Raw genomic sequence first — 23,450 nt, 5'->3', positions numbered from 1 at the left:
CTCAGAGATCACTCCTTTTTCTGCAGAAAATGCATGTATCTCAAGAGATCTCTAACACAGGCACTGTACCATGGACCCTAAAATTTTTTTCACAGGAAGTAATTTTGTATTCCAGTTGCTAATCTGAAATAATTTCAAAAACCCTTTTTATATCGACTACTAGCATCTTCTGAAAACCGAAAGACATTTTGTCTTCAAGCAAATAGCTGCTGCTCTGCCATTAAAGTGTGCATTATTAAGCTCTATGGTGCTCACCTATTTAAAGCAAGGAAAGCAATTATCTGTCCATAAAGCAGCTTTCAGAGTTGAAACCAAGCTGTTGCAGTCCCGTGTCAGAAGGAAAGGGTCAGAACACACAAGCCCCCTCCACAGAAAACCGAATACTCCCGCTCCCGGCGTGCAGTGCCTGTGCAGCGATGCACAAGCCATTACCTGAAATGAAGTCGGGGGGTTTATGTTAACGCGGGCTTGGTTCCAGTGCTGTCCCTTATTTCCACTTGAAGACCACAACGGGTTCTCTATCGCGGTCTGGCCTTTCAACCGCAGGTAAACGTTCAAGCTTCCTAGAAGAGAGGTGGAGAACTGGAATTGGTTAGGCTCTCTGACGGAGCAGAGTTGCTGGGCTGGGTACAGCAGCAGTCCCCCCGCTCACCCCCCTTCCCATTTTGCATTGGCGTCTGTTAGGTCTGAGTGGATGTGGGGAGCTTCTCGTCACAAATTCAAAAACTTCTAACCTTGGGAACACCGTGAACTGGTGCTGTGAATTCACAGCAGAGGCAAGCTGAGCGCGCAGGGACCGTGCTCCCCCACGGCGGGCAGGCAGCTGCGCCCACTGCTCCCAGCAGCTCAGGAAGGACGTAAGGCTTCCCAGGGTGAGATGGGCAAAAAGGAGTTTTCTATGCTTTAATGCAAACGAGGCATTTGTAACCTCCTTACCCAAGGATAAGTAAGTCACTCGGTTGCCTTACGCTTAGCTCCTGCTTATAAAGACTGTCCGACTTCTAACGGAGTGCCACAGAGCCTGGCAGATCTACCTCAGAAATAGGTGTGAGGCCCTTACCACCACTAAGGAGTATCTTTGAAGGACATAATCTTCTCAGTTCAAATAACCTGGGACAAGTTGTCTCTCATTGTGGAGAAAAACCCCGCAGCCCTGGGTCTTTCCCCGCCAACAACCCTTAAGTTACTGGTTCCAGCACAGCCGTTCCTTGCAACAGGTACCAGACCGTCGGCATTCGGCAGCGCTTCTCTCCCTTTAACCTCCCTGCCTCAGACCACGAACAGAAAGCAGACTGTCTTGGTGCACCAAGGGACAGCAAATGCGTCAACTTCCTTTAGCAGGGTTTAGTAATTCAGAGATTTCGGAGATTTTGTTCCTTCTTGCCCACCGCTGTTACCTGCAGATGTGTGGGGCAGCGGTGTCTCTGTACTGTGCAAATCGTTGCATTTGCCTTCATTCGAGCAAGTTCAGACAGTCAAGTCCACACAAGACCACTTTTTTTAGGGAGTCTGGCATGGCAGCTGGGAAGCTCATACAAATTATATTTGCAATGAAAGCTCTCAGATCTGAGGCAGCTGCACAGTGACTCAGCTCCTGCTAATAAAAACTTCTTATTTCTAGCAACAGCAAAACTCAGGGCCTTGAAAAACATAAGGCTAACAGTGTAATGGAGCAGCAAATATTCTCATCACGGCTCTTTCACCAGGGTGCCCAGAATAAGGCCGTACATCTTCTTTGAAGGAGGTGGGGGAAGCGATGCTCGCCAGAGCGACTGGACAGCACCGTGTCTCCCACCTGCCCCCCACCGCGGCACTTCAGTTTTCAAATGCTGGGATGGGTGCGGAAACAGCACAAAGGACTCACGGCTTTTAACGGGGACGTTCTGTCTCTGCCTATGCACACGCTACTGGGTAAAACAAAAAGACCTGAAACAGAAAGGGCTTGCGAGAAGGGAAATGCCCAGGAGGGTTCCGCGGAGCAGCCCTGCAGCCCAGCCCGGTAGGACGTCGCAGGGCTGTGCGGGGCTGCTCAGCCTCAGCCCTCTTCCGAACAGCCACAGCAGCTCTTGGGCAAGGTTTGTACGAGTCATCTACAAAGAGTTCTCCTCCCCTTTCTTTGCTTCTCTCCAAGACTTTTTTCGACAACTGTGCTGGGTCTATGGTCTGAAAAAAGGCAGGGTCTTAGACAAGACTACGTAAAGTTATAAAACAGAGTTATATATAATGTTATTTTTCAAAAAGACAAAAAGCAATGCCTATATCAAGCAAGGGATGAATAGCTGGCTAATTATTTCACCCGTTTGTGCAGGCTGCTACAGCCCACGCTGCAGGGCTGTTTGGAATAACTGAATAATTTAGGTGTGAAAAGCATGCAACTCCATCACTGTTGAGGTAACAGAGATTTAAGATTGTTCATAGCACACTCAGCATCTCTGTGGCACATAATTTCTTCAGTTAATAGTAGAATTATAGCAGTCTTACTGAAAATACAAAATACCCTTACTGTACCAGATATGCTCGGTCGTTGCCCAGCACGTTGGTTACTGTGGATGTACCTGCCTGTCCCTCCTGGCCAGATATACACACACCTGCCCGAAACAGCGCTGAAAACTTAACTTATGACACCTGTAACAGATGCTTATCCATGAAATTCTGCCAGTAAGGTTTTTGGAAAAGTGACATGACCCTTGCAAAGCTGATGCTGTGGGGGAGGACGGGTTGGCTGTAGGGTTCACACTGCTGCGTGTGCCTCAGGAATTCACCTACAGATTGCAAACTATTCCAAACTCTAGACAAATGGGCAATGAGGTGACCCTTAAGTAGGAGACAGAAACAGTGGGCAGGAGTAACAACTGTGAATTAAGGAGTAAAGTTTATTTTCTGACAGTTTATATCCTGCCAAGAGAGCGCAGGGTGCGCCGGAGACATCGCCAGCCCCGCAACACTGGGGTGACACTTTGAGCGCTCATCACCGTGCAGACAAAAAAGCTTTCACAGTGTGCTCTGACAGCATGTTTTGCTTCCGCTTTTTGTTTCGTGATGGCTCTCTAATGACAAAAAAAATTACTGGTCTTGGAGTAGCAATTAGAAATGCCCCATTTTGGGGTGTAGATGGAAAAATCGGAAATATAGATTGTTTTAAAAGACGGTGACAGCTGTAATGGAACTACAACCTCTTTCTGTCTCAACGTTGAGACACAATAAGGACAGAGACTCTTCATTTTCTTCCTCCCCAACAATGGCTTATTGTTTCCTGCAAATCAAGTAATGGGAACTTCTATTTCTCTTATGCTTTAGGGATAATCTGCCTTCTCCTTTTGAAGGGTGTGGAGCAAAGCACACGCAGTTTCTCTGGCAGCCAGCACTCTCAGAGTTGGCTCTGTGTGATCTGTCAGGAATTACAATATCTGACTTGTAAGTAAGAGCCATCTATTTCAGGTAACGAAACACTTTATCTTTCTGAATCTAACTGCCATGGCATGGGATGTAGGTCCCTGTTTATCTCATCAGAGCTGTGCTACAGCGTAAGTGCTAATCTCAGATCTGTGCTCCACTCTCTGCAAAGACTCCCAAGTACCTCTCCTTATCGCTACGGAAATTTTCAGCCTCTTCTCCAGAGACACCGAAGACCTGAACAGCAGGCACAGAAGCTGAGCTGGGTAAACTGGTAGACTGGTTTCAATATAGTGCGACGGCCATGTTCTCAAATTGATGTCACCGGGGTCACTCATTTTTAAGAATGGAGGACGAAGTATCTTTTCCCCTAAGCCTCCAAGAGCAGTCCACGCCAGCAAGAGAGCATCATTCCAGGATGATTACCCATTTTATCAGGGATCCCTCAAAATCTTGTTGGAAATGCAGAAACATTTTGATGAGCACTGAAACTGTTCTGGAAACAAACTGCTTTGCCCCTGAGACATGGGAATAAGAAACCTAATACTGCTTGGAAATCTTATGGGTACTGATAACTAGGGAGAATAAAGCAACCCAGCGTAAATGTTGACTTGCAGCACCAACATCTGCTGAACAATGCTGCAGCACTTTGGATGAAAAACCAAAGGTTAATGGCCATGTGTCTTCTCTGAACACGTTGTCCCCAGGTCCAAGGAAAGAACAGGCTGGAATTTATTCAAGCCAAATTTCCCTGCAAGATGCTTCCAGTTTTCAATGAAGTCAGGTCAAGAATCAGCAGCTCACAGTTATTCAGAAGAGATATCCTTCAGCACGGAGATCATACCGAGGTCTCAGTTAGCAGCTCCTATCCTGCTCTTGTGAAGAAATCAATGAGCTGGCAGCACGTATTACAGCTGAGAGCTGCCCCAACTGGCAGCGCTCATTCCCAAATGGGGATAAGAAGCATCTTCAAGATGTTGCCTGCAAATTCCGGAACAGCGGTGAAGGGTCAAGGCTTCTAAGAGCTTGTGATAAAAGTCAATCTGGTTTAGCAATAAGATTTAGAATTATCCACAGGGGATTAATCCTTAACAAAATGGAACTCTTCTGAAAAAATTATGGCCAATTAAATATTTCACTCAGAATCACAAAATTGTTGAGGTTGGAGGCACCTCTGGAGATCATCCCATCCAAACCCCTGCTCAAAGCAGGGTAGATTGGAGCAGGTTGCCCAGGACCATGTGCAATTGTATGTTGGATATCTCCAAGGACAGAGACTCCACAACCTCACAGGGCAACCGGTGCCAGTGTTTGACTGCTTTCACAGTTAAAAAAAAAAATAAAATTTTTTCTTATGTTTAAATAGAATTGCCTTCGTTTCAGTTTGTGCCCGTTGCCTCCTGTCCTGTTCCTGAGCATCTCTGAGCTCCACCTTCTTTACACTCCCTTCAGGTATTCATGTACATTGATGTGATATCCCTGAGCCCTCTCCTCTCCAGGCTGAGCCGTCCCGGCTCTCTCAGCCTCTCCTCATGCGAGAGATGCTCCGGTCCCTTCATCGTTGTTGTGGCCCTGAGCTGGACTCCCTCCAGTAAGCCCATGTTTCTCCTGTACTGGGGGGCCCAACCCTGGACCCAGCACCCCAGCTGTGTCTCACCAGTGCTGAGCAGAGGGGCAGGATCCCCTCCATCGACCTGCTGGTCATGCTCTGCACCCCGGGAAGCTGGTGGCCATCCTTACCACAAGGACACATCATCTGAAACGCTGTGTCATGATAAGGTTTGATTTGACTGGGCAAATCATTGTGTTATAATAACCCTTTTCCTATCCCAAATCAATTTCTAAGACCACAAACCTTTACAAACTCATTCAAGTAGTTACTTTATCAATACCACTATTCATACAATAATCATGTGCTTAAATCACTGAAGTCTTAGAATTTCATCACTCATTAGGTTTTTATTTTCTCTTCATTATCCTCATGTGAACAATTTCAGTGACAGAGTTCACATCTAGGGAATCAAATGGTATATATTTTCTGATTTCATAATTTCTTTCTCATATGCGTGTTGCGTTCTCATGTGTTTCATAACGTTTTTTCATTATGAGGAATTAAAATTTTGAATTTAGTATACGTGTACGAATGTGCATTCAAACAGATGGCTGATGCTATTAATTTACTATTTTTCTGTCACTCTGCTCTTTAAAGACAGAATAATATGTAATTTTGTACAAAGCTATACAAAAGTAGATCATTTTGAATATTAGCTAAAATGATGGTAACTGTATTTTTTAACATTAAGGAACAAAAGTGACATTGAGCAATTTTGGGTTTTGACAACTAGGTGTCCACATTGCCATGAATAAATCCTATGTAACTATGATCACTCATCATCATCGTCACCACCTTCACCTGTGGGTCAGGTCCCTCATCAGCCAGCATTATACAGGTCAATTCAAGAAATCACACATCAACAGGAAGGGGTGATCTCAGCAAAAACACTAAGGACGCAGACACTTGCTCAAAAGGTAGCCCAGGAAAAAAAAAAAAACCACCCAACAAAATTGCACGGATGAGAGGTCACTGTTTTGTGGACAGTGGTCAGCCTCAGTGGCTGTTTCTCTTATACTTTATCTCAACCCTAAGGTATTCCAGAAAAACTCTTTGACCCTTTCTGTGTGTAACTTTGCTCTTCACTGTTATACACCAGAAAGAGTCTGGTGTATGACCACAGAGGGCAGTTTATATTTTTTTCACTAAGCACGGCATGGCTCAATCGCTTCCTTCCGATAAACAGCCAAGCTCCCGCTGCAAGACAGAGCCAGGAGGATTTAGACGTGGGGCTGCACTCACGTGCTCGCAGTGCAGAGACAACTAACAAAGAACTAAGTGAACTTGTCTGCTCTATTTAAAACCTGAACTCTGCCTGGGGGCAGGCGAAGGTTTTCCGAAGCACCCACCAGAACACACTGTGAGGATGTGCTTGCCCTTGAAATATATATAAAAATACATCAAGTCATCCAATACGTCAAAATACATCCAGCTTGGCACTGGAAAGCCTCTTGACATACTGGTAAGCACTGAGCACCCCACAGGGATTCGCAGGTTTTATAAAAAATGGGCTATCGTTTATACTTTTCTATTTTCCCACACCTTTTTTTCATACTACACAAAGAAATTAAATGCGTGTGCTCAAAGAGCTGTGACTAAAACCACACTTACAGATACACCTTGAAAACACACACTCCCACAGCTTGTGAGCGAATTGTTCATGACTTTTACAAAGGAACCGTGTGCTGCTGCATCGGGCACAGGCTGTGCCGCTCCAGCTGCCGGCACGTCAGGAGTGCGGCTGCTAATTGCTTGACCCTGAATCTAGCGAGGAGTGACTCAAAACACCGGGTCAGCAGCAAGCAAAGTCCTTGCAAATATCACTTCTTCTCCTTCCACACTCTAAAGTTCCCATGCTCAAAACCTCACGCATACACAAAACACGTCCCAGCAGTAAGAGGGGCTCCTGCTAGCGTGCTGGTTAGTGGAAAACACGGTTTTACAGCAATTAGGATGCTAACAGGCACCTCTCTTGCTAGCTTTGGTCGCAACTGGCCCTTGCGGGTGTTGGCAGTCCTCTCGTGCTTTTCTTTCATACAAGTGGACATTTCTCCTGCTATTTCTCCCAAAGTGAAAAGACAAGGTCATTGGCTTTCTCTCACCTATGTGCTGTCCATACATGTGATAGTAGAAGCTAAAACAATAGGCTGTGTTCGTAGCTCCGTAAGGATTTTTTGGAGCGACGCTGAAAACAGGACTAACAAGTCTGGCCTTTTCTCCTTCCAGCCTGGGCCGTGATGTCTCGATGTACATGTAGAAACCTAGGGGAAGTCCAAATGGAAATCGTTAGGCTGCAGTCTTCAAAATCCAACACATATACATGCAGAAGACACCAGGACTATCAAGCATCTTGATTCATTTTTCACATTCATCTGACACCACTATGGTTTCTGGGACATATTTCTTCTGCATTAAGCTCATGTGTTTTCCACAACTGCTTCAAAGATGTGTTTTCTACCAAGAGTAAAATCAGGGCTAGCAGGTCATAACTCGTAAACAGCTTCAAATCGATGTTATATTGTATATGCACAAGAAAAGAAAAAAACCTTTATGATGTGGTTCAGACTTCAGTCTCAAGGTTGGAATTTGTTCCTATAAACAGTGAGTGGGAGGACTGGTAAAATAAAGGGAAAATATCTTGACGGAAACCTTTCAAGGAACATTTTCAACTGGCCATGTCAATCACACGTTTGAAAGCTCACTTTCATGAAAGAAGACAATATTAATTTATTCTGATCCTGGACTGTGCCAACAACAGATACAGGATTTACTTAATCCACCCAAGCAAATACAATGCAGTACGATATTTTTCCCCTTTGGTAGTGCAAGCGGGGGGCATACAATAAAATAGCATGAGTTACTGCAGTACTTGATAAATTCAGCACAATATGTCTGACTTTTCAAATGCAAATATACACCGCAGTCAAGACAGCATGCTTCTGTTAACCGAGGCAGCAGATTGAAAATTACACATTTTAGCAACACCCAAAGTAAAAATGGGACAAAAAAAAAAAAGTCTCATTGTGACAGTCTGAGAAAGTCCAAGTGAGAATTTAAATGACATAAACCAGAAGAATATTTCAAGATGTGCCAGAATATTTCCCCACTAGACCGTAACGTGAAAGCAATCGCTTTGAAAATGGCACAATAGAAACGATACAAGATGGCTAATGGCACCGTTAGTGGGTTGTGCTTTGGGACCAGCCGCATGCTTCGGCACTGGCAATTTCTTTTAGAAGTCCTTGAAGTATGCTTATTCTTGGTATGATAAGAAAAATGACATAGCTGGCCGAGTTGGCTGCCCTGGACAGGTCCCTCACCCCAGTGGAGCATCAGAGCTGCTGGGGCACTGGGCACACCGCTGGAGCTTACCTTCCTTGGAGCCAGTCCGATCCGCGTTTGGCCCCGTGTTCGGGGTGTATTTTGTGTCTCTAGTGGCAGTGCTTTGTTTTGTCCAGTCAAAATTGTCCGTGTCATCTTGAGTGAAAAGGCAAATGTTACCATCCTCAAACCCACAGTGGAACTCTCCTGCCAATGCAGAGAACGAGCAGAAATTTAGCGGCTGAAACTATTCATCCTATACTTCTTCGTCAAAGTACTCGTGAATTATAGCAAATACATTGTGTGATGGTGCTTATTAACAGCACTGGAAAATAGATTCACATTTAGATCAGTTTCTAGTGCTCAGTGTATGCTTTCTTTTGCAGTAACCTCAATTAAAAAAAAAAAGTCACGGTCATCAAGCTGTGTTGGTGTTACTTGAAATTACATTCAAATGTTATTTTATAGCTCCTCCTCACATATTCTTCACATGTATACAATCGCCCTTAGAGACACTGTCTCTTCTTACCCAGCTAGCATTTCTAGACAGCTGAGAAGCACAGGCGCATGTCCATAAAACATGAACTATAGGAAAAAAAAGTGAGAAGTGGGTTATTTTGGTTTAGGGATAAGAACATTAGGGAAAACAGGACAGCAACTTTTCAAAATGGAAAAAAAAAATCTCCAAGTGACATCTCCTAAACTATTCTTGGTTTTCAATAGGGATGGGAAAGCAAGTAGTGGCTAAAATGAGAGCAAAGGAGCTTTAGGGTAGACATGAATAAAATGTCTAAAAATCAGGACAGTGAAGCACATGAATGGATTGCTGAGGAAGAGCATCGAATCCCCATCACTGGATTATAATAACCAGTTAGACAAATACCTGGGAGTAAGGTTTAGGTCTGTCCGAACCTATACAGAATCACAGAATCATTTAGGTTGGAAAAGACCTTTAAGTTCATCGAGTCCAACTGTAAATACAGGCGGGACAGGTGACTGTATCATGTCCTGAAGACATCTCCGAGACTTTCACTAAGATCTCTGTTATGTACTTGAGGTCAAGTGGTAAAAACTTAGGTCTAAAGATTAAAAACACCAAGAAACCCAGAGAGGATCACTGGGACCCTCCCCTCTAGAAACAGAGGTCTGGGGGACACAGCAGTGGTGATCCTACCTGCTGGGTTATGGCAGGACAATGTCAGACATTTAGGAACCAAAACAAATCAAAACTTCAAGGTTCAGTTTTCACCTCAGAACAGAATAAGGCCCCATGCAGTAAAATGTGCAAAAGTTTAATTTTATGCACATGAACAATTCCTGCTGAGTTTACTCTTCCAGCAAAGTCAATTGATTTATCTGAGAAAACAAGCAAATCTCTCTTCTCTAGGGAGAATGCAGCTGTCTGCATAATGTGTCAGCTACGGCCTTCTTTAGAGGGGTGCAATTTATATTCATTGTTATGAGGAACTCTAACACCAGGCGCCATGGGATTATTCATCTGTGTTAAACTGTTTGCAGGTTTGGGGTTTCGGTGAACTATAAATCCACTTAAGCCACTGGAGCTTCACTGTAAGTCACTGAAAACACAGTGACCTGGAGCTTAGCTTGGATATGTACTGCTAAGCATGGATGCTGGTCTGAAACTTATTTAAAATCAGATAATACTGCAGACAGAAAAAGCAGGCTTGAAAAATTCATTCCAAACCACAAGGTGCATTAGGAGTGATTTCCAAGTCTTCCTCATTCTTCTTCTGCCCATCCAAAGAACAACACAAACTGTATCCCCTCCACAACGGTCAGCATAAATCACCACTCAGTAAAACCAGGTTATCACAAAAATGCAGTCCACAGAAACTTCCTTGGCTATTAGCACATCAAGAGGTTGACTTGATTTCTCAATAAATCCATCACGTTTATTAGATCCTCCAGGAGAATTTATTTCCTAAATCACAGTTCCTTAACTGGCAAACATGACAAACAACCATCAGCATGATGGGGAGCCAATTTCAGGACCTTGCACCTTGGTTTGGTTCTGGAAGCAAGGCCTTCTGTATCTTGAATTTTGAATGATGAAGATGTGGCAATACAGAAAATCATTCAATGCAGGGGCACCATCATGAGCACTGCAGAAAAGAAATACAAGGAGACGCCTGATCGTCGTTCTTCCTGAGAGACGAGTAAATCAAGGAACGAGGCCACAAGGAATACACACGGGCAAAATACATCCAAAATCCTTCGAGAGAGAAGCATGTGAATAGATGCAGACCCACACCTTCGTCTTTACCCCGAAGACCAGGAAGAGAAGGCAAAGACCCTGACAAAGCTCTTGAAAGACACAAGGACTCGAATGAAGCACTCTGAACGAAATGCCAGCTGTGCCTCTTGTCTCCAGAAATACCTTTACACAGTTTGAGCTCCAAATCTGCTTGGTTCACACCATATTTTGTGAATTTGGCTTCCATCTCCACTTACGCAAGCCCTTCCTGTAACAAAACCGGTGCTGCTTCTACACAGTGCGATAAAATTAAAGGGCACGACAGTAAGTAAAGGAGAAAAGTTCTGACTACCAGATCCAGTCCTGCAGCAAAGTGAATTACCATAAAGCATTTCCAGCCATTCAGCAGTTTCTAACCCTGCCCCTCCAGTACCTTAAAAGCTGCAATTTGCATGTCGCACCATGCCCTCAGAGCTTCATTAAGAAATTCCACATCAGCAGCACAAAAGACTTTTCTTCAAGTGAAAAAAATATAATAATTCTGGCCAGATGAAAAAAGGTAAGTCAAAGTTTGCCATGTATTTAACAGGAAAACACCGCCTCTGTGTGGGGCTCTGCCATTTGGAATACATTGGAAAAGGTTAGTGCTAAATATTCCTGGCACTAAACGCTTCTTTAAAAATGACAGAATAAAAATGGGAACTAGTTTGTCAGGATTAGCTCAGTACTTTTCTTATGCAAGAAGTAGGAGCATTCGAGTAGATCTGGATGGTCCTGAGCTGTTCGTTAACGTGCCATAGCGAGTGCTGACCCTTCTGCAAGCACCCATGGGTGCCCCAGCTCATGACGCTGCTCAGACCACTACGGTTTGCTGAAAGCACTAACAATGGTGCTAATTAACATTAAAGATAGTGGTCAATTTTTGTCAAAGCACATGCCAGCCCTGGCAGTGGATTCAGGTTATTAATAATTTCATTGCCAATTAGGGAAAAATCTGAAGCTGTTCCAAGGTGAAACACTCTTCATTGTAGTATGAATTTTTGTCATCTATTTCCATAAAATTAAAGTTGAATATGACTCTCTAACATCTAATCTCTTCCATTATTCAGGTATAACATCTAGTGGCACTAATTGATATGAAATCCTTATGGTTTACATTAAATGGTTTATAATATGTTACAAAATAAAATGTAGAGCTGAGGCTACGTCTCAGTGTTTAAGTCATTTGATGCTACTTGCTTATGTATTGCAGAAATTTCATAAAAAGGAAGGATTTATGCAAAGCAATTATTCCAGAATTGAAGCAGGAAGAACGTGACTTCAGTTTCCAAGACAGGTATCTTGTCCCAGTTGGATACAGGTCTTACTCTTCATTCATAATGGTGTAAATAAAATCAGAATTCAGCCAAATGAGCTTAGAAAAAAACAGAATGTTTGTAGAAAGCACGGATAATGATGAGATTGAATTTGTTAGAGGAGAGAATCTCTCTTCTCCAGCTTACAGGTTTGAACCCATTTGCAGCCCAAGATTTCTTCCCTGTCAAAAGATTTAACTCAAAAAGTCTTTGGGCACGAAAGCAAATCCAAATTTTACCATCGCTCTGGTCATCTAAAGGAAGTTACACAAAGTACCCTATCGTTCTGTGGGCAAACTCTCCCATCGCCACCGGTGCAGAGAGAGGCAGACCCAGAGAGCAGATGAAGGAAACGGTGGACAGGTTGGAGGACATGTCCTCCCTCCCTCGAGCTAACACACTCCCTATTGCAAGGGCAACCCAGGTGCCACCTGCACTCTACCACGCGCCTACTACAGCCGTTACTTTTCACTGAGCTATAGAGACATTTTGAAAACGAGACATTTTCAGATCTTAAAATCATCGAGGACTACAGTGGGAAGCACTTGGGATCACAATGTACTTTTTTCTTAACATCACAGAGTATATATTTAATACATTAATTAGCAAGGGTCTCATCTACTGCTCGTTTAAATCAATGGGAGTGGTTCTTCCAGCTCTCGTGAGCTTTGAACTAAGCCCTGATTAATTATTAAAGCATTGCAGAAGATCTTCCGCAAATAAGTTTAAAATTTACAGAAAAGCTTAGCCGTTGCGTGTGAGATGGAGAGAGAGGCGGCTCGCACAGCCCGGTGCTGCTTTCCTGCCTGATTACGGCTGCACCGCAGCAGCAATAACAGCAGACTGAATCCCATTCCTATTCAGAAATGTTTTTCACATATGTTATTAAAGCCAAGAATAACGGCAGAATATGTTGCGACAGCAAAACGTGCGTTCGCCGTGGCGTGGAAGAAAATCCTGGAGTAGATAGATGTGGGGGCTGACAGGAATAGGGTGGTTTACTGGGACCTACTGAAGCTCCAGCCCAGTCTCCTGGCTGTGGCATTTGTGGGGATTTGGTGCCCATGGAGAAGTGTAAGAACAAACTGTAGGAGAAGTCCTTTCTCCCCCACAACGACCCCGTGCCCGAGCACCAGCACATGAGCAAACACATAGGCAGAGTTTGCATTTTCAGTCATGCCTGTGGAGCTGTCTCCTGTAAATTTGTCTGAACACTTTCACACCCACAGCACACTTTTGGTCTCCACATTTCTCTGTGCAAATGACGTCCTTACGCACTGCATGAAAAAACATTCTTCTTCTGGTTTTAAAGCTGCGGATGAGCTTTTGACTACTCTTGGAAGTATCAAAATAGCTCAAGAACTGAAAAGGTACTTCTTATGCAGGGATGAATGAATTCGGAAATTCATAAACTGACTTTTCCTTCAAGATTTTTGCCATACCAGGTGAGGCGCAGACACAGTTCCTACACAGTACTTGAACTTTTTAGCTACTCCCACAGCATCACCTGTACACACACCCACAAAAGGAGGCGAGTTTTAGAACATTAGTATTTTCCTTTAGATGAACTGTTTGGGCAGTGGGAAAGAAAGATGAGCTGGAGCTATAATTTTTCCTTTCTCCATCTATTCTTGTATTAGCACCTTGTGAGAAGAAGAGGAATGACATGTTCAGCCACCAGCCCAGCCCGCACACAAAACGAAGGTGGACCCTGCAATCCACGGGCTACAGCTGCAAGTGAAACACTTAGCATTCACTTTTTAACTGTGAGGGACAACGGGTGCAAGGACAGTTCTTCATACAAATGAAAGCTAAAAAGATAAAGAAGTACTTACGTAGATGTGGATTTACTGGAGCTGGAAGACAGAGAAAAAATAAAATTAGCACAAAGAGGAAATTCTAGTTCAGCAATATTCAGATTATCCTAAATTTCCCGTTGTTCCCTCCTCAGGACATAGATCACGGCTCCTACTCTGAGACAGCCAGCAAAACTGGTACCTTCCTTTCTGAGCAAATTTTGTGGCTCCCTGGCAACCCAAAGGCAACGATTTCAGTGAGAAACGATAGCCTCTCCCATCCACCATGTGTATGCTCCTTCACTAGTACCTGCAGCCTGGGGAACAAGATGCTGTAATTAAGCATCAAACAGATTACTGGGGCAGATGTTGTAAGGACGGGCACAGCAAAACACCAGGGTGATGCCTCTGTACAGGAGTCCAACAAAAACTACAGAAGGGATGAATTCACCAAAAGCAGACATTCTGCATGAGACCTTGCTCATCACTTAAACTTTAATTTTAGCATTGTTCAAGAATACTTAAAATAATGAATTACCCTTCTACTCAGTAAATAGTACTGTTCTTCATTTTAAGATGTCTGTGTACACGAGTCTTAAGAAACAGACAGCACTTGCATTCTTCTTAGAATAGCCAATTTTCCTTTTAAGTAGCAGAAAACATACGCACAGCAAGTGTGTGAGAAGAGGTTTGATGTCATTAGACCAAGAGACACAACCAATAAAAACCATGAGAGTCTTCTGACACATAAACCCTCTTCTAGGGAGGATACATTTTAAAGAAATTTAAGACGACGACGACAAAGGAAGGTGAAGTGTGCTGTCCTAAAAAGCTGCCAGCAGTGCCAGTACACCCTGTGCCTGCTGGAGGAGCCAGGTCCATTGACCGGGTGAGGGACCTACCATCACGGCTGGCTCCCAGGTGCTGCTCTCCTGCAGCTGTGCTCTCAGAGATGGAGGAGCATCAGTGCAGCATCCCACCTCTGCATCCCACCTCTGCCCACTCCTCATCCCATGGCAGGAGCAGCCCATGCTGACCCCTCACCTCGGGAAGCATCAAAAATAATTTTGCCAACATTGCAGAGAAGCCTTGAGATAAATTTGCTGAAAAATATTATTTCTGTCTGCTCTTTTATGGGTCTGTGCAATGCCCCGCATGACACGGCAGGACTATTGGGTACTGGGAATCTTTGGGGAAACTGATAAAACCAGCACTTTTATTTCTCAGACCCTTGGCAAAGTTACAAAACCCTCTACATCCAGAATTCTTTAATATTAAGAATATTAAGTTCATCTACTTAACACCTTAACAGGCTGAAACAGAATGAAAGTCAAACCTGCAGATATCTCAACCATGGGAACGGCTACCCAGGTTTAGGTCCAGAGTAACCTGTACGATGCTGAAAACTGGAAAGTGGGTTTGAGTGAGAAATTAGTCTGCAGTTCTGTGCTACCTGTTTGCAGGAGGGTAAATTTGAGAAAGGATGACTTGGGAAACAGGGACCTTCTGCTATATGCCCTTCTGCATGTGAGAAACAGAAGGATGCTAAGCTCACAGTTGGAATTGCATGTTTTTAAGAGAAAATTTGAAATAAACTTTTATCTTCAAATAATTGGTACATCTGGTAACGCCAAACTTCAGCACGAGTGTTGCTCCCTGTTTTCTTGCTGCCCTTCCCATGCCGTGTTTACAGACGTGAACTCTTGGTTTGTGACCCCAGCCACTGATTCTACGTAGCTCTAGATTCAATCTGAAGTTTTCAAAACAGCTCTAAATTAGCAACTCTGCCGTTTTATCTTGCCTTCACTGAAACAAATGAACAGTGATTTGCCCCAGTGCCATCTTCTTAAGAAACTTTGTCATTACATTATATTAGATAAACCTCATAGCTTTTACCAACAAATTACCTTTCATTCTCCAAGAAACATTCATTTCGTGAAATCCTTGAGTGATTGAACTTGGAATTAGCTGAAATTGCTGGGAACTACATTTACTGATGCTTGATTTGTAACTAAACGTATGGGCTTTTATGGAAACTATCATCAGCGTGTAACCTTGAGTCATGCTATTCAGATTGTTCACAGCAGAGCAAGAAAGGCTTCTTGCCAAACTAGCTTCAGTTCACACTGATTGACAAAAGCAGAAAAACAAATTAAAGCAGTTAGGCTGAACTTATCTAACACCATAAACGAGGAAAAAAACACATCACGAGCAAACAAGAAAAAAAACCCAGAAATTTCACTCTTCTAAGTAATACAGCGCGCTGCTCTAAGACAACGTGTAATGGCTCTAGCTCTCACGGTGGAAAGGGAAGGTTGCTGACTGCATGACACGCAGGTAGCAAGTTAAATTAGCCAGAAAGGGAAATTAATGGATGACTGAGGGAGTAAATTCCCAAGGCTGACTTTGAAATGTCTGGAAAATCTGTGCACCTCAGAGGGTTATCGCTGCTCTGCTCAGCTGACCCTGGCTCATGCTGGGAGGGAGGTTTCGCTGGCGGAGAATCTCAGGAGGAGAACAAAGTGTCATGAAATGTTTGAGCTTAGTTAGAGCCAAGATGGATGATCCCTTAATCTTCCTGCCGTTCCTCCAGCAAGCAGAGGATAAAACCTGCTGGAATTTCAGTTTGTTGGATGATTTTACTTTTCGGTGATTTGTATTTGTGCAGGTCACAGCAGAAAAACGTGGGCTAAATGGTTTTTCTTAATGCTTGTCCTTCTATTAGGTGCAACTGCATTTATGCCAAGACAGTTACATTTCCTACAGATCCTTCCCAACGCAACCACTCGTTCAGCTTACGAGTGAGGTGGCCTCCAGAGACTGCAACATTCTGTCCCTCCTTTAAAAAACCAGCTGCAAACCACGCTTTCTTAGCCATGAAGAACATGAAGGCAGAGGTAAGTAGAAGCATGCTAGATGCTCGGCTGCTGTATTTTTTTACCACGGGAAACTGCTTACTTGTGGTAATTACAACCAGCACCTAAAAGCTTTAATCAAGATCAGAAGTCCATATCTCTAAGCACTCGGTTTGCGCAGGAGAAACGACATTCACTGTAAATATTGGTACTCTGCAAGGACAAGGCTTTCTTCCTCTCATAACAGCAATTATCCTAACTCACTATTTATAACGTTGTGTAATACTGGAAACCTATGTTTGTGCAAACTTATAAATCCTGTCATTTATGCCCTATTTGGTGGCAGTTTTATTTTTCTAGGGCCCAGCAATATAATAACAACAACACCAGCAACAATAATAACCACAATTATATACTTTTCTTCCATACAGAATCTGGGGAGTGTCTAAATCTCACATGAAAATACGCAGGCTGGACTGCAGAGCGACTGGTCACCATCGTCAATCTGCCGCTGATTCTACATAGCAAGAATAGTGATGTTGGGTTGTTGGCTTTTTCCATAGAAGGGAGCTAAACTTGCTTGTTTAATCACTGGTTAACTTTAAAAAAAAATTATACATAAGTGCATCTCTAAAGCAACGAGTGCTGAGATTTTACCTGGAGTAGTTGGAGGACTTTACAGCCAGTTTGTATCAAACAGGCTGACATAGATTTATGTAAAGTGATGGAGATTATATTTAAACTGTTACTACGAGACATAGCTGTTTTGTATTAGCCTACAAAACACTCATTAGTGCTACTTAAATCGCCTTGTTTGTATTTACTCGGCAGACTGTGTTCACTAGCAGAGTAACATATGTATCTACCAAAGAATTTGTCAAGTGATGTCTGGCTGTAATTATCAACGTCGCTCCTACTGTGATGATTGCTCTTTTCTCCCGTCCTTTCGGCGTGTAGAGGAGAGAATAATTCATGGCAGGTGAGGGATTTCCCTATGAAATGCTTCTGCCATGGGTAAGTTTTTGATTCATGGGATTGGATGCTGCAGAGTTTTTATTTTGTATTTACAGCTCCTGCTTGGGATGACAGGGTAAAAAAGAGCTCATTACTGAGGTTTTCCTGCTTTAATTGTCTCCTTATTTTGGACGTTCAGACGGCGGCCAGCAGGCTAGCACACTGGAAGCTGTTACTTTTATATATTAGCAATTCCCATGTTAATCTCCAGTTGTGGTTTTTAATGGAAAAGGTGATGCTCTGCATCACGTACACAGGAGTGTAACCCAAAAGAAATGACTTCAGAGGTAGGATTAATGTGGCTTAACTTTAGCGATCTAAAAATAAGACACCCCATCTAAGAGCGTCATTGGAGACACAGGGGCATGTCCAGAGGGTGATTCCTCCCCTGGAAGAAATCTGGAGAGACCTTCTCCTCTCTAGTAAGGCAGCAAACACAACCAGTACACTAGAAATGTCATGTTGATCCTTACACACTATGTAAGTATTCTGATACGTAAGTTCTGCGGGGTACCTACCCAACATTGTCCTACTACAAAAGACAAGCTTAAGCTGTCAAAGTAAAAACTGGGTAGTACATGGCCTATCTATCCTCAATTCGCACAAAAATGAAACTCAACTGTACAAGTTAATGCATTTTTTTAAAGGCAAAAGACACCGCTACCATTTTAGCAACTCTATGTGTCCGATCTGCTTTTCACACTGGCTGCATTTCTTTAAAATGGGGTGAAATTCTATTAGCCTGCTTAAAGTTGAAAAAAATAAGGGAAAATACGTTTGCAATGGGAATCCTCACCAGCAATACAAATACATCGGTGCATTTTAAACCCAAGAAAAAAGCTTTTTTAGTCCAGGGGTGATCGAGCACCAAACAGGTTGCCCACAGAGACTGTGAAGTCTCCATCCTTGGAGATATTCAAGACCTGAAAGGACATGGTCCTGGGTACTCGTCCTCCAAAAAGAGTATTCCTGAAGTGGTGGGATGGGAAAGAAGGGCGGACATTGCCAGAGGCCAATGTGCTTCTGGGGTACTGATCAAAACTGAACACACAGAGGCACACGCGCACACACACACACAAAATCCCACTGGAAATATGAAAATTCAAATGTTTTCCTCCTTGCCTGAGGTCTCAATTAAGCAAAATGTAATGGGAGAAAAATGTAAAAAATTATCTTAGTTCTCCTTTTAAGAAACATTCGCATGATGTCTTTTATTTTCTGGGTAATGTTTATAATTATTTCTTACATCGATGCAGGCCTGCTGCTGTGCATCCTGCCAGCCCATTAACTGCTTTTCTAAGACTCCAGCATTTCAGATTATAAGTATCGGATTTGCACTATAATAATGTATGTAATATCATTATTTTATAGCTGAAGCTATAACATCCTTAAAATTAGCCTGCTAACAGTTAGCTGATGCTGTAGTCATTGGACGAATGCTGAGATAAAATGCATATTTTAAGCACACAAAGCCTCAGCGGTTCTGGGATCCCTCTTCAAAGGGAAGTCACTTCAGGTTTATCTTACTGATTAGCATCTGGCTTATGACTTCTGAAGCTGTGAATTTGTCGGCACCAGAGTAATAGCACTGAGTATTGCTCCAAAAGCATCTCTCCATCTGGGGCACAAGGCAACGGCTTCCTCTCTCCTGGGCGGCTGGATTTTGCATGGGCACCTCATCAGCACCTTTGGAATGGGCTGTTATTCACATCTGCGCTAACGGCAGATTCTAGCAGAAAAATTTGCAATAGACAAAATACGTCTTTTATGCTGCCGGGGAATGTTCTTCCTGCCAGCCAGGAGCTAGAAATGTAAATCACATAATGTTTCATTAAAACCTCAAACTCAGCACGGTTGTGAGCCATAGCTGAGACCTCAGTCAACCTCCGAAGACTTGCCAGAGTACAACCGCCACCAAAAAAGAGCAGTAGTGACTGACGGACCTAAATGGTGGGGTTTTTTTTCTCCTTAAAGGAGCACTGGTCAATATTTAAGTCACTGGAGGCATTTCAAGCTCCACGGAAGCAGTCAGTGGCTGCCTGGCGTGAGCTGGCAGTGAGCACACGTGTCCCTATCGCAGCCAGCATGGAGAGACTGGGATTGCTACAGAGAAATCCCAAATGTCTGAATGAAGCTTCTGCTCCTGAGCAGCTTCGGGAAGACCCTGGGTCTTTCCCTTGTGCATGTGAGGAGCCCCAAAGAGACCGGACTCCTACCGCTAGTGTCAGAAAATAGGTGTTCGCTCGGGTAAAGAGGTCCAACGAGGAGCCAAAGTCCAACAGGAATTGCAGCAGAATGATCATCTCCTCCTCATTTGTATGTTCACAGATTTAGTAATCAAGTCCTCCTTTTATCTGAGATTTTGTTCTCATGAGCCTTGAGTAAATGTGGACTCTGCAAACACTTTTCTGTAACAGGTGAGACCTAAGATGCTAACCATCACCATTGTTAGCAGATCGGGCATTTAGTGCAATGTGCAACTACGTTCTTTAAAATTGATGTTTAAGATTGCTTAATGTAATTTTTTCCCTTTATATTAATACGGTGATAAAAATAATTTATGATGAGATTGAAGTAGGGCCGAGGTAATCATTGATCATGAAGAATTGCAGATACGGTGCACAAGACATTAAAATTTTTTTTTCAGATTTGTTCACTATTTTAAATTATTTGATAATGATTTTTGAAAGTAATTTTTGATCTGTAGGTTGCTTTTTGGCCTTCTGCTGCATGTGATTTCCTGCTTTGGGCTCTCTTAGGTATCTGTATAGCACTAATTAGTGTTGGATCCAGCTCCTGGACCTATGTGACTAGCTGTGACTTGACCTGTGTGTCACCTGGCTTTTCTCCTGCGGGATTAGCAGGGTTCCTTATGATAGAATCCCAGACTGGTTTGGGTGGGAAGGGACCTCAAAGCCCATCCAGTTCCAACCCCCTGCCATGGGCAGGGACACCCTCCACTAGCCCAGGTTGCCCAAAGCCCCATCCAACCTGGCCTTGAACACTGCCAGGGAGCCAGGGGCAGCCACAGCTTCTCTGGGCAACCTGTGCCAGGGCCTCAGCACCCTCACCGTAAAACATTTCTTCCATATATCTAGTCTGAACCTCCCCTCTTTTAGTTTAAAACCATTAGCTCTTGTCCTGTTGCTACAGACCCTGCCAAAAAGTCTGTCCCCAAATGATAAACTCATAGTTTCATGACTCCCTGTTTAGAAATATCTCCCCCCGGCACACTCTTCCCTTTTTCAATTACAAAAACTTTCCGCTCAGCCCATCAGGTTCCCATTGCAAACTGCACAATATCTTTAGTAGAGCGACCTTCCCTCTAAACTACCTCTTGCCCACTTGCAATTTTTACAGAAGAAACCCAAAAAGTGATTCAGTTTTTCATTAAATAAATACCCTAAGAAAGGTATTTTGAGGGATTTTTCAGAGCTCTACGAATTCATTCCTGGTAATGCTGGGAGACTGAATGGAAGGATGTAAGAATACTGTATTTTTCTTGTTAGATTAAAGTGGACAAATCTTTGTCACGGCATGACCTTTTAGAGGAAAATGTATAAACACCCTTTCTCACTTGCATAGGACTAGAAATGGTTTTTTTTTTTAATTCATTCACATTCAAATAAAAACTTCTCAAAAAGTTCTCATTCTGGGGGGAAAATAAAGTATTTTGATGATACCAACACACTGATTTGACATCTTCAGAATACTACTTGTTTTGTAGGTATTTCTTTAAAACTCACTGCCCTTCACAGTGTTCAAAGTAAGAACAAACCCTTGAAATGAGCTGTTTCATGAAGCTAACATCGATTTGTTCTATTTCTTCCTTTATTTCACAGAAACTTCAATATGATTTTGCATTTTGGCTGTTCAGATATTTTTGTAATTTTTTTTTTTTTTTTTTAAATTGTGAAACTTTCCAGAGGTGGAGACTTCCTTTTCTACCCAGATCTACCCAGAACCCTCCTTGCTGGAACCCCCCGCTTGTCCCTTGCAGCATTATTTGCAGGACTGGCAATCAGTTCACACAGTGCAACCCAGTGCAGCCGTACCCTGTGCAGCAGACCAAATTGTGCAGAATTTACCGCAACACATTCCCTTGTACACGAAGGTCTTCTTACCACTATACTTGATGACCCGAATAGTTGAGTCCCCCTCCCCAAATCTGGTGATGGGCGTTAGACGGACTTCATATGCCTCTGGCTTGATCAGCTCAGTTAGGTTGTAGGTAATTAATTCTCCCTTTTGAATATTTCCATTCACTGTAATTTCCTGTTCCCACCAACGCTGTTGTCCAGCCTAAAATCAAAAGAAGGATGCAAATGTCAGAGCTTTTGGGACAGATGTTGTCTTCACCTTAGAAATGAACGGGAGCACACGCAGACCTGTGCTTTCTTCAACCTCCAAACCACCCAGGAGGATTACAGATACAGCAAGGACCTCCCTGAAATAACCCACCACCGAGCATTTCCGTAACAGACAGATGACAAGATTGCAAACCCATTTTAGCAAGAGGCCACCCCTGCCTGCCATCCGCTCATGCTCCTCTGCCCGCGCAGGTCCCTCACCAATCCCGGGCAGCCCGAGGGCTGCAGGCGCTGTGCGGCACTCAGAAGAAGTTTGCTGCACGCAGGAGAAGCGCAGCGTTGATTCAGCTCAGGGAGGTTTCTGGCACTCACCAGACAGACTACAGCAAGGGGCGACGCGCCCGGGCGCTGACAGTGTGTAAATACCCAGGCATCCAAGCAGATGCTGTGGCATTTTTCAAAATCTCACTGAATTCTTCCATCTTTAGGAGCCTGAATTTCTTTACAGGCCTACCTCTACGCTTCAAATTAATTTGTTAAAATGTTAAATAATCTTTTTCTTCTTTAAAAAAAAAACAAGTAAAGATTAAAAAAAGCTGTTCATTTCAGTTCATCTCATCAGCTTACTGCGGCTGAATTTACTGGCTCTCAGATGCTGTCCCTTTGAACCCGACCAGGTGAATTGGCCCCTCATGTCTAGTAGCCCCATTCCCCCCCCCCCCCGTGATTTTAAAGTAATGTCGGCCAACTGCAGCGGCAGACGTGTCCTCTGTCACTGTGCCACCCGGGCTCCGTGAGCTGGGTGCTGCCTCCTCGTTAGAGGCAATGAGGTTTCACAGCTGTCATTTGGGGCATCACTGGAAGCTAATAAGAGCGTGCGGAAGAACTGAAATGCAGTTTGATTTCCAAGCACTTACCGCTTTTGTTGATGAGTGAGAAAGAAATAGGCTAGCCATTAATGGCCTTAGTGCATAATTATCAGCAATCCTTGTAGTCTTAAAGATGGATGGATTTCAGAGAACAATGAAAGTCAATATGAGCAAACAAGAGGCTGTTTTATTAAAAAAAGGCAAAGCATAGATTTTTGTGCTTTATAGACTGCACCATGTTTTCCACATCAAAATCCATAGCTTCTTTTATTTATATGCCTTGCTAAGAAATGAAAAGAAAAAATCTGATTAAGAAGAAGGCGTCACAAGAAGACAGTGCCACATTGTCTCTGAGATTACTTTAACTAGTTTATGGATAAGCAGAAATCCTACACATTTTGGGCAGCAGAGTGACTTGATATTGCCCTATTACTTGCAGATACTATGCCTTATTACAGACATTATCTGCAGAAAACAAAGGAAAAATCATTAAATATTTACCACGCATCCCAAGACAACTGTTCAGGTGCAGTGATGCTAAAATGAGACATTCCACTAAACTTACTACACTTGTCAGTGCGCTGAAGTTCTCACCTACTACATGTTCACCAATCCAGAGTTTACAAAGGACAGAAACCCTTTCATTCCAAAACTTTAATTTGCTGATGCAATAAAAATGCACACTGAAATCTAGTACTAAATCTACCACA

General features: G+C 43.3%; 1 protein-coding gene across 1 annotated transcript in view; it reads right to left on the bottom strand.

The window, feature by feature from the left end:
• The window catches only part of MDGA2 (MAM domain containing glycosylphosphatidylinositol anchor 2), a 391,532-nt gene that overhangs the window by 12,968 nt on the left and 355,114 nt on the right, over positions 1-23,450 (bottom strand). Inside the window, exons 12-16 of the mRNA XM_054827962.1 lie at positions 21,686-21,863; positions 13,732-13,752; positions 8,378-8,533; positions 7,108-7,266; positions 433-563 (exon numbers count right to left, since the gene is read on the bottom strand). Coding sequence (XP_054683937.1) covers positions 433-563; positions 7,108-7,266; positions 8,378-8,533; positions 13,732-13,752; positions 21,686-21,863 — 645 coding nt within the window. The remainder of the gene's footprint in view (positions 1-432; positions 564-7,107; positions 7,267-8,377; positions 8,534-13,731; positions 13,753-21,685; positions 21,864-23,450) is intronic.

This window comes from Grus americana, chromosome 5 (genome assembly GCF_028858705.1).
Source record: "Grus americana isolate bGruAme1 chromosome 5, bGruAme1.mat, whole genome shotgun sequence".
Lineage (NCBI taxonomy): Eukaryota > Metazoa > Chordata > Aves > Gruiformes > Gruidae > Grus > Grus americana.
Note: the sequence above shows the minus strand (reverse complement) of the source record. Positions and strands in the feature narration are given on the sequence as shown.